Genomic DNA, 13,146 nt, shown 5'->3' on the forward strand with positions numbered 1-13,146 from the left:
AACATATATGTGCATGTATTTGTTAGGATAATCTCCTACCGGCCCCGCCTCTAGTTTCCTTGTATAGATGAGGCTGAGGGCTGCCCTTGTACCCATATATACGTGCACCGTGCACCCGATCAATATATCGAGAGTTGCATTGCCTTCAACACCGATGACCGACGTCGTCGGCGGAGGGGAGCCGCCGGAGGACGGTGCTGGAAGATTGGCCTCCTGGCGGCGGCTAGGGTTCCAAGCCGCCTGGACGGCGCTTTAGATTGCTATATAGGTTAGCTATATAGTTCGGTCCTATACTCTGTATATGTGATCAACTACGAAATACGAAATCAGAAGGAAATAAGAGCACAGGAGCGACACGTTCCGGTTGCAATAAATCGCTCCGTGTGGAATCGATCCAGCGGCATATATATCGATTGAATCGCTACGGAAGTATCCCCAGAAATAGGCCGTCGAGCTCTGCATCAACACGTACGCCTACTCGGTTTGTGCGCACGGTGACATACATCGATCGGCAGCGCATTGACCTAATCGAAAAGAAGAATTATTCTTCCGCTGCGCTGCTTCTTCTTCTACTTCTTCGGCACGCCAAACATGGTGCAGGTGCAGCCGGACGACGTGGCCTTGATCGTTTCTTTCGCTGCTTTGTGCTGGTCGGCGTGGAGGTACTGCAGCGTCGACCCCACGGCTGATCTGCTGCCTCGGCGACCCTACAGACTGAGGACCTTGGACGCCGGCAGTGTTGATCCGGTCATCGGCCGCGACAACGAGATCGACCGCGTCATCTGCATCCTCTGCGGCCGGACCAAGAACTGTGCCGCGCTGGTCGGAGCCGCGGGAGTCGGCAAGACCGCCATCGTCGAGGGCCTTGCCAAACGGATCGCTGCCGGGACGGTACCTGACCTTCTCGTTGGAGCCCGCATCGGGGTGCTCGATGTCGGGGCGATGATCGCTAGGACCAACTTGCGCGGCATGTTCGAGCAGCGCTTGAAGGAGGCCATCAAGCAGGCCGAGGATGAAGGGGGCAAATTGATCCTCTTCATAGACGAGATGCATATGCTCATTGGCGCAGGTGATCAAAGCGGCACCACGGACGCCGCCAACATCATCAAGCCTGCGTTGGCCCGTGGTCGCCTCCGCTGCATTGGTGCTACCACCTATCAAGAGTATTACAGGTACGTTGAGCGGGATGCGGCGCTCGAGCGGCGGTTCCAAAAGGTTGAGGTCGGGGAGCTGAGCATGCGAACGACAGTTGCCATCCTGCGGGGGCTGAAGCACAAGTACCAAGAGCACCATGGCTTGAAAATTGACGAGGAGGCACTTGTTGCTGCTGTAGAGCTCGCTGCCCGTTATATTACTGGTAAGTTTGTCATATCGTCGAGAATTGATATGAATTAGTATTACTCTTGTAAATACGTGCATCTTGAAGAAAATTGTGGATTTTGTTTTGTTCCAGGTCGTAAATTTCCTGATAAAGCAATTGATCTCATGGACCAGGCATGCACTACCGTAAAGTTGCACGCCAGCAAACAAAGAGAAATAAATGCACCGGGCGAGCTAGTCGTTGGTCCAGCTCACGTCACGCAGGTCATTCCTAATCACATATTCTGAATACTTTCTATTATTTCATTATTATATGCTCTTAATTACCATTTTCTAATACTGTTTGAAGGTTGTGAGCCGATGGACTAGAATTCCTGTCACCACACTTGATCAAGGTGAGGAAAAGCTGGCCCATTTAATAGATAGATTGCATGAGCGGGTTGTTGGCCAGAATGAAGCAGTTAATTTGGTTGCGCAAGCAGTGTTAAGTTCTGGGGTAGGTCTTGATAAATTTGATCAACCGATATGTTCTTTCCTCTTTTTGGGCTCGACCGGCGTTGGAAAGACAGAGCTTGCCAAAGCACTTGCCGAGAAGCTATTTAACAACAAGAAGATGTTAGTTCGCTTTGACATGTCCGAGTATGCTGATAGTGGATCGTTGTCGCATCTCATTGGAGGATCTCGAAGGTATAACTCGTACACTTTTTGCGTATGTGTTTCTTTTTGGCACTTCATCATCATGCCTCACGTCTTGGTTTCACTTACTAAAGCTATGAAGGAGAGGGACAACTCTCAGAGAAAGTCAGACGCCAACCATATAGTGTTATCCTTTTTGATGAGGTGGATAAGGCAAATTCCTCGATTATCAATGTTTTTACTCAACTCCTCGATGATGGTATGTTGATTGATGGAAAAGGACGGAATGTAGATTTCAAGAATACAATCATCATTATGACTTCAAATCTAGGATCAGAGCACCTGTCAAATGGACTGACCGGAGAAAGCACAATGGAAAATGCACGTGATCTTCTCATGAAAGAGGTCCGTATATCCCAAATTATCTCCCTTGTAATCTCATCGATGATTTTTCACAAAAAAATGCCATCAGTGAATGATAATCATATATAATACTTGTACATGCAGGTTGAGAAATGCTTCAAGCCTAGTCTTATCAACAGACTGAGTGAAATTGCAATATTTGAACCGCTTTCATGCAACGAACTTAGGGAGATTGCAAATATCCAAATTAAGAGAATCGTTGCCATGATGGCTAATAAGGGATTTTCTTTATGTGTGACTGATGCCGCCTTGGAAGTAATTTTATCAGAATCACTTGACACAGTAAGCATACCTTCTTCTATCTCTTTTTTATTTACGAGAAGCATAGCTTCTTATCACAATCACCACAAGATAAAGAGCTAATATCCAGTTTTAAAAATGAAAAAACTTATCGGAGGCTCTTTTGAGTAAATATGATGTAAACCATAGAGTAGCATCACATTATCATTCTCAGGCTAGTGGGCAAGTTGAATTGACTAATAAAGAAATTATATGTCTCCCTAACCCATCGTTCCTGAATGCTTGTAGGGGTACGGCGCAAGGCCTTTAAAGAGGTGGATGCGGAAGCATGTGACAGCAATTCTTTCAAATATGTTGGTCAATGGGGAAGTGTGTAAGGGCTCAACGATCTCCATTGATGCTAGGGATGATAGGAGGGGGTTGAAGTATCAAGTCCTGAATGAGCAGGAGATGGGAGATCGGTGAGGGGAGATATATTGTTTTTTTTTTTGAAAAGGAGGTTGAACCACCTGGGGATAATGTTGTTTTTTATTGAAAAAAGAAGATATGTTATAGAAGTCACTCCTATAACAAGACGAGAAAAGAAGATGAACATGAATATATTTCGGCAGCTGACATGTTGGACTAAATATGTGGGTTGTTACTGATCTACCCAGGTTTATAGTTTATTATGTTTGCTTTAGATTTATATCTCAGTAGATAGGAAATGATCAAATGCATGATAACGGTTTTTTCTGTAAATAAAAATAGAAATTAAACCAATCAGTTAAGCCTCAGTTTGAGCTGACTCAACAACTCAATCCTTTTTGGGTGCATAATCGGGCAAGTATCTGCTGCCCATGGCGAAGTGGAAGCGTTTGTCCTTCACAAGCCACTGCTCCCAGGATCAAGTAACTAAAGTTTGCAGACCGACGTCCGCGCATGCTTGCTGACCCGGCGCAACAATACACCCTTTGGGCCAAGCGGCGGCATCTGGGTGGAAGATGAACGCCACGGTGCACCATACAGGAGCATCATCCGCCATACGTGTATGACCGGGGAGGGAAGAAGAGGAAGCCCATTAGTTACCTAGGCTGAGAAGCGTTGAACACTTTGTTTCAGTCCACATCTCTATTTATCTTTTGTCAGTCTACTATTGATCACGATGTGAACAAATCATGGATTAGAACGTGAGGATCAAGGCAAGAGTATTTCGTTAGTTTAAAGACGATATACATGTTAGCTCCGCCCTTGGCACCATAGATACTGCAAGGCATTTGAAAACGCCTAAGGTGTCGAACAAAAAGGTTCTTTTTTGCAAGGAAGCACACGTACAAATAATTCATGATAGTTTGACGAGTACTTTAGCTCTCTATTTTTCAATTTGTTCCCTAATTAAGGTATTGTAGCAACTTTTAGTAAGACAAGTGTCACTTGTTACTAAAGCGTCAGGCAATGCTGTGTATTTTTGAGAAAAGCCAAGCAATGCCGTGTATTTTGAGAAAAGCCAAGCCATGCTGTTGATATGTGATTCTTAGGCAAGGAAACGATACGACGAACTACGACCTCAGTATGTGCATGGTAAATAGAAAAAGTCTCACAACCCTTGTGGAATAGTTCACACATCAGGCAAAACATCAAGAATAATATGAAACAAATTGATTCCATAATATGATATGGTCATTTGTTGTCGTGTCAGAGAAACAAAAAAATCTTGTTTGGGTTGCAGTTTTTTTTCTCGGTTTGTTATGAAAAAGTTAGGTCGAATAATCTCCCCTTGGAGCAGCGAAACTTTGACCAGATGGTGCTACCTCCTATAAGAACTAACTAGCACATATGCCCGTGCGTTGCCACGGAAAAAAATAGTATGCATTTAAAGTTAGTGAGAATTATATGTGCAAACAAATCCCTGTGTGCACGTGAAAAAAGATCATTTAGTTTCTCGGTTTCTCCGTGGGTGAAGTAATCAATCGCTAAACCCTGTGTGCATCCTCTGCCGCCGGACCAAGAACTGCGCCGCGCTCGTCGGAGCCGCGTGAGTCGGCAAGACGGCCATCGTCGAGGGCCTAGCCCAACGCATTGCTGCCGGGACCGTCCCCGACCTTCTCGTTGGAGCGCGCGTCGGGGTGCTCGGTGTCGGGGCGATGATCGCCAGGACCACCCTGCGCGGCATGTTCAAGCACCGCTTGAAGGAGGCCATCAAGCAGGCCGAGGACGAAGGCGGTAAATTGATCCTCTTCATCGACGAGATGCACATGCTCATTGGCGCAGGCGATCGAAGCGGCACCGCAGACACCGCCAACATCCTCAAGCCGGCGTTGGCCCGTGGTCGCTTCCGCTGCATTGGTGCTACCACCTCTCAGGAGTATTACAGGTACATTGAGCAGGATGTGGCGTTCGAGCGGCGGTTCCAAAAGGTTGAAATCGGGGAGCCGAGCATGCAAACGACCATTGCCATCCTGCGGGGGCTGAAGCAGAAGTACCAAGAGCACCATGGCGTGGAAATCGACGACGAGGCTCTTGTTGCCGCTGTAGAGCTTGCTGCCCGTTATATTACCGGTATGATTGTGAAATCGTCGAGAAATTATTTGGTCTACTCTTTTAAATTGGTGCATCTTGAAGAAAATTGTGAACTTTTTTGTTCCAGGTCGCATATTTCCTGATAAAGCAATTGATCTCATGGACGAGGCGTGCACTGCGGTAAAGTTGCGTGTAAGCAAACAAAGAGAAATAAATGCACCGGGGGAGATACTGGTTGGTCCAGGCCATGTCACACAGGTTATTCATCTCATGTCTCACTTACTACAATCACACCACAAGAAAGATGTAATATCTAGTTTTTAACGGAAAATGTTTATTTCAGGACTTGTTTGTATGACTTGGTAACCCATGCATCCTTCTTGTATGCTCATAGGTGCACGGTGCGAGGAATATAAAGATGTGGGTACGAAAGCATGTGATGATAATTCTTTCAAATATGTTAGTTAATAGAGAAGCATGTAAAGGCTCAACGATCTCCATAGATGCCAGTGACGATAAGAAAGGGTTGAAGTACCAAGTATTGTAGAACAAGGAGATGGTAGATTTTCAAAGTATTGTACCAAGTATTGTAGAACCAGAAGTACCATTCTTATGTAGTGATGTGATTTTCAAAGTATCATGAAGAGTCTCAACTCCTATACAGAGGAGCCCGTGATGTATTTATTGATATGTGCGAGAGCCAAGTCTCGTGGGTTACAGATATACACGGGAGGAATAGAGAGATAAGAAGATAAACTGGAAAATCCCCAACTACCCCTAGTCTACATGTGTGACCACGGCCAAACAATGACTCGTGACATACATACGTGAGTTACATAATATTGACAACACTCACCCTTATCACAACTACACTAAGTTGAGATTACGTCTGAATTCTTTAAAGCTTCTAGTAGGCAATGCTTTTGTGAATCCATCTTCAAACTGATCCTTTGAAGGAATAAATCTGACCTCTAACTATTTATTTGCAACTCTTTCTCTGGCAAAGTGAAAATCTATCTCAATATGCTAAGGTCCTGGCATGGAAAACTGGGTTGGCAGACAAATAAGGAGCACCAAGGTTATCACACCAGAGACAAGGAGGTTGTGTTTGCACAATTCTAAGTTCTCTCAATATAGATTGGCCCCAAATAACTTCTGTTGTAGCATTTGCTAATTCTTTGGATTCTGCTTCTGTACCTGACCTGAAAATTGTTGCATGTTTCTTTGCACACCAAGAGATTAAATTTGATCCATAGAATATAGCAAACCCACCAGTGGACCTTCTATCATCCACATAGCCGGCCAGTCAGCATCAGAAAATGTACTGATAATAGTAGATGATTATTTACTGAGTGTGAGACCAAGAGTCAACATGCTCTTCACATACCTCGAAATTCGTTTGGCTGCTGTCCAATGAGATGTGATGGGTGCATGAAGAAACATACACGCTTTATTAACTGCAAATGAAATGCCAAGTCTAGTAAGGGTCAAGTACTGAAGACCACCAACCATGCTTCTATAACTAGTGATATCCTCCTGATCCAGGAGTTCTCCCTCTGTCAGTGACAAAGAATCCGAACTAGACAATGGTGTTGGTGAAGGTTTTTAGTTTTGCATGCCAATCATGTTCAACAACTCAGTTGCATATTTGGCTTGAGATAGATGAAGGCCATTATTATTCTTAACCTCAATGCCCAAAAGTAAATGCAAATCTCCCAAATCCCTTAGAGCAAATTCAGAACCTAAATCCTTAAGCAACTTTCTTATTGCCTCATTAGATGAAGCAGTGACAATGATATCATTAGCATATATGAGAATAAAAATGGATATTTGCAGTTTGGTATAGATAAACAAGGCCCCAGAGCATGCTTTATAAATCTTTATATGGATGAAGCAGTGACAATGCTTGAAGATTCAAACTCAGCCTTGAATACCATGCTCTGGGGCCTTGTTTCAACCCATATAAAGATTTATGAAGCATGCAGACATGAAAAAGGTTTATTTTTATCTTCAAACACACGAGGTTGCTTGATGTACACATCTTCTTCTAGAACACCATGAAGAGACGCATTATGAACATCTAGCTGTCTAAGGCTCCATCCCCTGTACATAGCAATAGATGGCACAAGGAGAATAGTTGCAGTTTTAATGACACGACTGAAAGTGTCCTCATAATCCAAGCCATACCTTTGCTTAAAGCCTTGTGCCACAAGCCTTGCCTTGTAGCGATCTGTGGTGCCATCTGACTTCTTTTTAATGTGGTACACCCACTTGCAGTCAATCAAGTTGTAACCTTGTCGAGGAGGAACCAGATACCACATTTTATTTCATTGCAAGGCCATGTACTCATCATTCATAGATGTCTTCCACCTATTATTAGCAAGAGCATCTGATAGTTTAGTATGTTCACCTGCCATACAAGATAAACCATATTTGACAAAAAATATAATTAATTCTGGACATTACTCCCTTTTGTAGTTGTGTTCGCGGTGGTAGAGGAGGGTCCACAGGAGGGCTTGGTGTAGATGCTCCAGCCTGTGGAGGAGAAGATCCAGGTGCTGGTGTTGTCGACCCCGATCCCAGGGTAGATTCGTCCACAGAAGGGACCGACTAGGCTGGCACACGCCCCCATCCCAAGGGAGATACGGGCGCAGGATACATGTCCCAGTTCCAAACGCATGGGCCACCTATCGCTAGGGCAGCTGTGTGACCAGGCGAGGATGGCTCCGAAAGCATGGCAATAGCGGGTTGGTGTGGTCGTTGTCGTTGCCTGCATGCACTAGTAGAAAACTGGGCATTGGTTTTTGCCAGATCAGAGCAACAGTCCCGGTCGACTTATGAACCGGGACTAATGCATGTATCAGTCCCGGTTCGAGCGGCAAGGACGACGGCCGGGCCTCGGCAGGCACCAGTCCCGGTTCCAGCCACCAACTGGGACTAAAGGGCCTCGCTCCTCGTGCAACCCCTTTAGTCCCGGTTGGTGTTTGGAACTGGGACTAAAGGTCAGTCATTAGTCCCAGTTCTAGACACCAACCGAGACTAAAAAATGCCTATATATACCCCGCACCTGCCCGCCCTCTCCTCTGTTTATTTGGCCAGGCAGCGTGGTGGAGGTGTGTGTTACTCTATTCTCACCTTCTATGCACATGAGGTGTTCGGTGAAATGCTCGAGCCGCACTTAAGCTTTCTCCTCTCCAAGCTCCATTTCAAAGGTGAGGCAGATAACCAGAAGAAGCATGTCCTCTGTACTAGTGATGATATATTTGATATGGTAAAGGATTTAAGAGCAATCTTTGGAAAGGGTCCTGGCAGACAATCTGTTCCGAATGACGCTGATGGACATGCACCCATGTGGAAGAAGAAATCTATATTTTGGGACCTATCCTATTGGAAAAACCGAGAGGTCCGCTCTGCAATCGACGTGATGCACGTGACGAAGAATCTTTGCGTGAACCTCCTAGGCTTCTTGGGCGTGTATGGGAAGACAAAAGATACACCGAAGGCACGGGAGGACCAGCAGTGTATGAATGAAAAGACGGCATGCAAATCCAAAGCGGTATTAAGGTCCTGCCAGCTAAGCTCTTACCAAAGCAGAGAAGGAGATTTTTTTGAATGCTTGCTCAGTATCAAGATCCCGTCTGGCTTCTTGTCCAATATAAAAGGGAATAATAAATATGCTAGAGATAAAATTCCAGAACCTAAAGTCTCATCAGTGCCATGTGATTATGACACAACTGTTTCCGGTTGCATTGAGGAGGCTTATACCAGAAAATATTTGATTAGCCATTGTGAAGTTATGTGCATTCCTCAATGCAATTTCTCAGGAGGTAATCGATCCAGAAATCCTACGAAGGTTACAAAATGATTTGGTCTAGTGTCTTGTTAGTTTCAAGTTGGTGTGCCCACCATCCTTCTTCAATCTTATGATGCACGTCCTAGTTTACCTAGTTGACGAGATTGCCATTCTGGGTCCTGTATTTCTACACAACATGTTCCCCTTTGAGAGGTTCATGGGAGTCTTAAAGAAATATGTTCGTAACTATGCTAGGCTAGAAGGTAGAATCTCCAAGGGCCATGAAACATAGGAGGTAACTGCGTTTTGTGTTGACTTTATTCCTGACCTTAAGCCGATTGGTGTTCCTCAATCGCGGCATGAGGGTAGACTAAGTGGAAAAGGCACGCTAGGAGCGGATTCAATAATATGTAGGGACGGGCATTCTTGGGCGTAAGAACACTACACAGTTCCACAATATTCTGCCTTGGTGGCCTCGTATGTCAATGAACACAAGAATATTTTACGCTCCAAACACCCGGAGTAGTCTAATGACTGGATTACACGTGAACACATGAGAACTTTCGGCGGTTGGTTGCAGACACATCTCATGGGTAACAACACTATTGGAGATGAGCTGTACTTGTTGGCCACGACACCATCTTCGACTGTATTGACTTTCCAAGGATACGAGATAAATGGGAATACATTTTAAACAGTTGCCCAAGATAAAAAGAGCACCAACCAAAACAATGGTGTCCGCTTTGATTCAGCAAACACCAATAGGGCAAAGGACACATATTATGGGTACATAGGGGAGATATGGGAAATTGACTATGGACGTAATTTAAGCCCCCCTTGTTTCGGTGCATTGGTCAATCTGACAGGAGGCGGGGTACATGTAGACCCACAGTACGGAATGACAACAGTGGATCTCAACAATCTTAGGTACACAGACGAACCATTCGTCCTAGCCAATGATGTGTCGCAGGTTTTCTATGTGAAGAACATGTCTACCAAACCGAGAAAAAAGAAAAGATAAGGAAGCAAATACATAATACGATGAGCCAAAGAACCACATAGTTCTTTCAGGGAAAAGAAATATCGTGGGAGTGGAGGACAAGAAAGACCTGTCTGAAGATTATGAAAAGTTTCATGAAATTCCTCCCTTCATAGTGAAGACTGACTCAAGCATCCTGTTAAGTGATGAAGATTATCCATGGTTATGACGCAATAAGCAAGGGACACATGCACACGAAGAAAAAGTGAAGACTTTCTCTCTAGTGAAGACAAAAAATCAGTGAAGAAAATATGCCCTAGAGGCAATAATAAAGTTGTTATTTATATTTCCTTATATCATGGTAAATGTCTATTATTCATGCTAGGGTTGTATTAACCGGAAACTTGATACATGTGTGGATACATGGACAAAACACAGTGTCCCTAGTAAGCCTGTACTAGACTAGCTTGTTAATCAAAGATGGTTAAGTTTCCTAAGCATAGACATGTGTTGTCATTTGATGAACGAGAACATCATTAGGAGAATGATGTGATGGACAAGACCCGTCTGTTAGCTTAGCATAATGATCATTAAGTTTTATTGCTATTGCTTTCTTCATGACTTATACATATTGCTTTGATTATGAGATTATGCAACTCCCGGATACCGGAGGAATGCCTTGTGTACTATCAAACGTCATAACGTAACTGTGTGATTATAAATATATTCTACAGGTATCTCCGAAGCTGTTTTGTTGGGTTGGCATAGATCGAGATTAGGATTTGTCACTCCGAGTATTGGAGAGGTATCTCTGGGCCCTCTCGGTAATGCACATCATAATAAGCCTTGCAAGCAATGTGACTAATCACTACAAGAAACATGATAATACATGATGGTACTAGTCCATCATGGATTACCCAGAAACTGTCATGTGTGCACATCCACGACGGATTGCAAATCCGTCATGTATATCGCATCATAATTTGCCACCGCACCTTCCATGACGGCTCTTGACCGTTGATAACCCACAAGTATAGGGGATCGCAACAGCTTTCGAGGGTAGAGTATTCAACCCAAATTTATTGATTCGACACAAGGGGAGCCAAAGAATATTCTCAAGTATTAGCAACTGAGTTGTCAATTCAGCCACACCTGAATAACTTAGTATCGCAGCAAGGTATTTAGTAGCACAGTAATATGATAGTAGTGGTAACGGTGACAAAAGAGTAATGAAAGTAAAAGCAATATTTTTGGTATTTTGTAGTGATTGTAACAGTAGCAACGGGAAAGTAAATAAGCGTAAACCAGTAGATGGAAAGCTCGTAGGCATCGGATCGGTGATGGATAATTATGTCGGATGTGGTTCATCATGTAACAGTCATAACCTAGGGTGACACAGAACTAGCTCCAATTCATCAATGTAATGTAGTCATACGTGCTCCAATACATCTTTTGTCCTACCCTCCCGTGGCAGCGGGGTCCTATTGGAAACTAAGGGATATTAAGGCCTCCTTTTAATAGAGAACCGGAACAAAGCATTAGCACATAGTGAATACATGAACTCCTCAAACTATGGTCATCACCGGGAGTGGTCCCGATTATTGTCACTTCGGGGTTGCCGGATCATAACACATAGTAGGTGACTATAGACTTGCAAGATAGGATCAAGAACACACACATATTTATGAAAACATAATAGGCTCAGATCTGAAATCATGGCACTCGGGCCCTAGTGACAAGCATTAAGCATAGCATAGTCATAGCAACATCAATCTCAGAACATAATGGATACTAGGGATCAAACCTTAACAAAACTAACTCGATTACATGATAAATCTCATCCAACCCATCACCATCCAGCAAGCCTATGATGGAATTACTCACGCACGACGGTGAGCATCATGAAATTGGTGATGGAGGATGGTTGATGATGACGACGGCGACGAATCCCCCTTTCTGGAGCCCCGAACGGACTCCAGATCAGCCCTCCCGAGAGGTTTTAGGGCTTGGCGGCAGCTCCTTATCGTAAAACGCGATGATTTCTTCTTCTCTATTTTTTCCTCCCCGAAAGCAAATATATAGAGTTGGAGTTGGCGTCGGAAGGTCTCCAGATGGCCCACGAGGTAGGGGGGCGCGCCCTAGGGGGGGGGGCACCCTCGTGGACAGGGTGTGGGCCCCCTGGTCTTCATCTTTGGCGAGGATTTTTTATTATTTTTTATAAGATGTTCCGTGGAGTTTCAGGTCATTCTGAGAACTTTTGTTTTCTGCACATAAAACAACATCATGGCAATTCTGCTAAAAACAGTGTCAGTCCGGGTTAGTTCCATTCAAATCATGCAAGTTAGAGTTTAAAACAAGGGCAAAAGTGTTTGGAAAAGTAGATACGACGGAGACATATCAACTCCCCCAAGCTTAAACCCTTGCTTGTCCTCAAGCAATTCAGTTGACAAACTGAAAGAGAAAGAAAAACTTTTATAAACTCTGTTTGCTCTTGTTGTTGTAAATATATCAAGCCAGCATTCAAGTTTTCAGCAAAGGTCATAACTAACCACATTTGCAATAATTCTCAGGTCTCATGCTTACTCATATCAATAGCATAATCAACTATAGCGAGCGATAATAATAAATCTCGGATGACAACACTTTCTCAAAACAATCATAATATGATATAACAAGATGGTATCTCGCTAGCCCTTTCTGAGACCGCAAAACATAAATGCAGAGCACCTTTAAAGATCAAGGACTGACTAGACATTGTAATTCATGGTAAAAGAGATTCAATCATAGTCATACCCAATATAGATTAACAGTAATGAATGCAAATGACAGTTGTGCTCTCCAGCTAGTGCTTTTTAATAAGAGGGTGATGACTCAACATAAAAGTAAATAGATAAGCCCTTCGCAGAGGGAAGCAGGGATTTGCAGAGGTGGCAGAGCTCGGTTTTGAAATAAAGATAAATAATATTTTGAGCGGTATACTTTCATTGTCAACATAACAACTAAGAGATGGCGATATCTTCCATGCTACACACTTATAGGCGGTTCCCAAACAGAATGGTAAAGTTTATACTCCCACTCCACCAACAAGCATCAATCCATGGCTTGCTCGAAACAACGAGTGCCTCCAACAAACATCAGGTCCCAGGGGGAGTTTTGTTTGTAATTAATTTTGATTTAGTTTGCATAAAGCATGGGACTGGGCATCCCGGTGACCAGTCATTTTCTCGTGAGTGAGGAGTGGAGTCCACTCCTCTTG

The 13,146-nt window shown here is 43.9% G+C and overlaps 1 protein-coding gene and 1 pseudogene across 1 annotated transcript; both read left to right on the forward strand.

Moving 5' to 3' along the window:
• The first annotated feature begins 942 nt into the window (after positions 1–942).
• Positions 943–3,130, forward strand: LOC119327804 (chaperone protein ClpB1-like). The gene is made up of 6 exons (XM_037600891.1): positions 943–1,357; positions 1,454–1,557; positions 1,670–2,007; positions 2,091–2,361; positions 2,464–2,661; positions 2,908–3,130. The coding sequence occupies exons 1-6, from the start codon at positions 943–945 to the stop codon at positions 3,082–3,084; spliced, it is 1,503 nt and encodes a 500-aa protein (XP_037456788.1). The 3' UTR covers positions 3,085–3,130.
• Positions 3,131–4,112: 982 nt separating this feature from the next.
• Positions 4,113–13,146, forward strand: part of LOC119332909 — a 46,788-nt pseudogene continuing 37,754 nt past the window's right edge.

Source organism: Triticum dicoccoides, chromosome 7A (genome assembly GCF_002162155.2).
Source record: "Triticum dicoccoides isolate Atlit2015 ecotype Zavitan chromosome 7A, WEW_v2.0, whole genome shotgun sequence".
NCBI lineage: Eukaryota > Viridiplantae > Streptophyta > Magnoliopsida > Poales > Poaceae > Triticum > Triticum dicoccoides.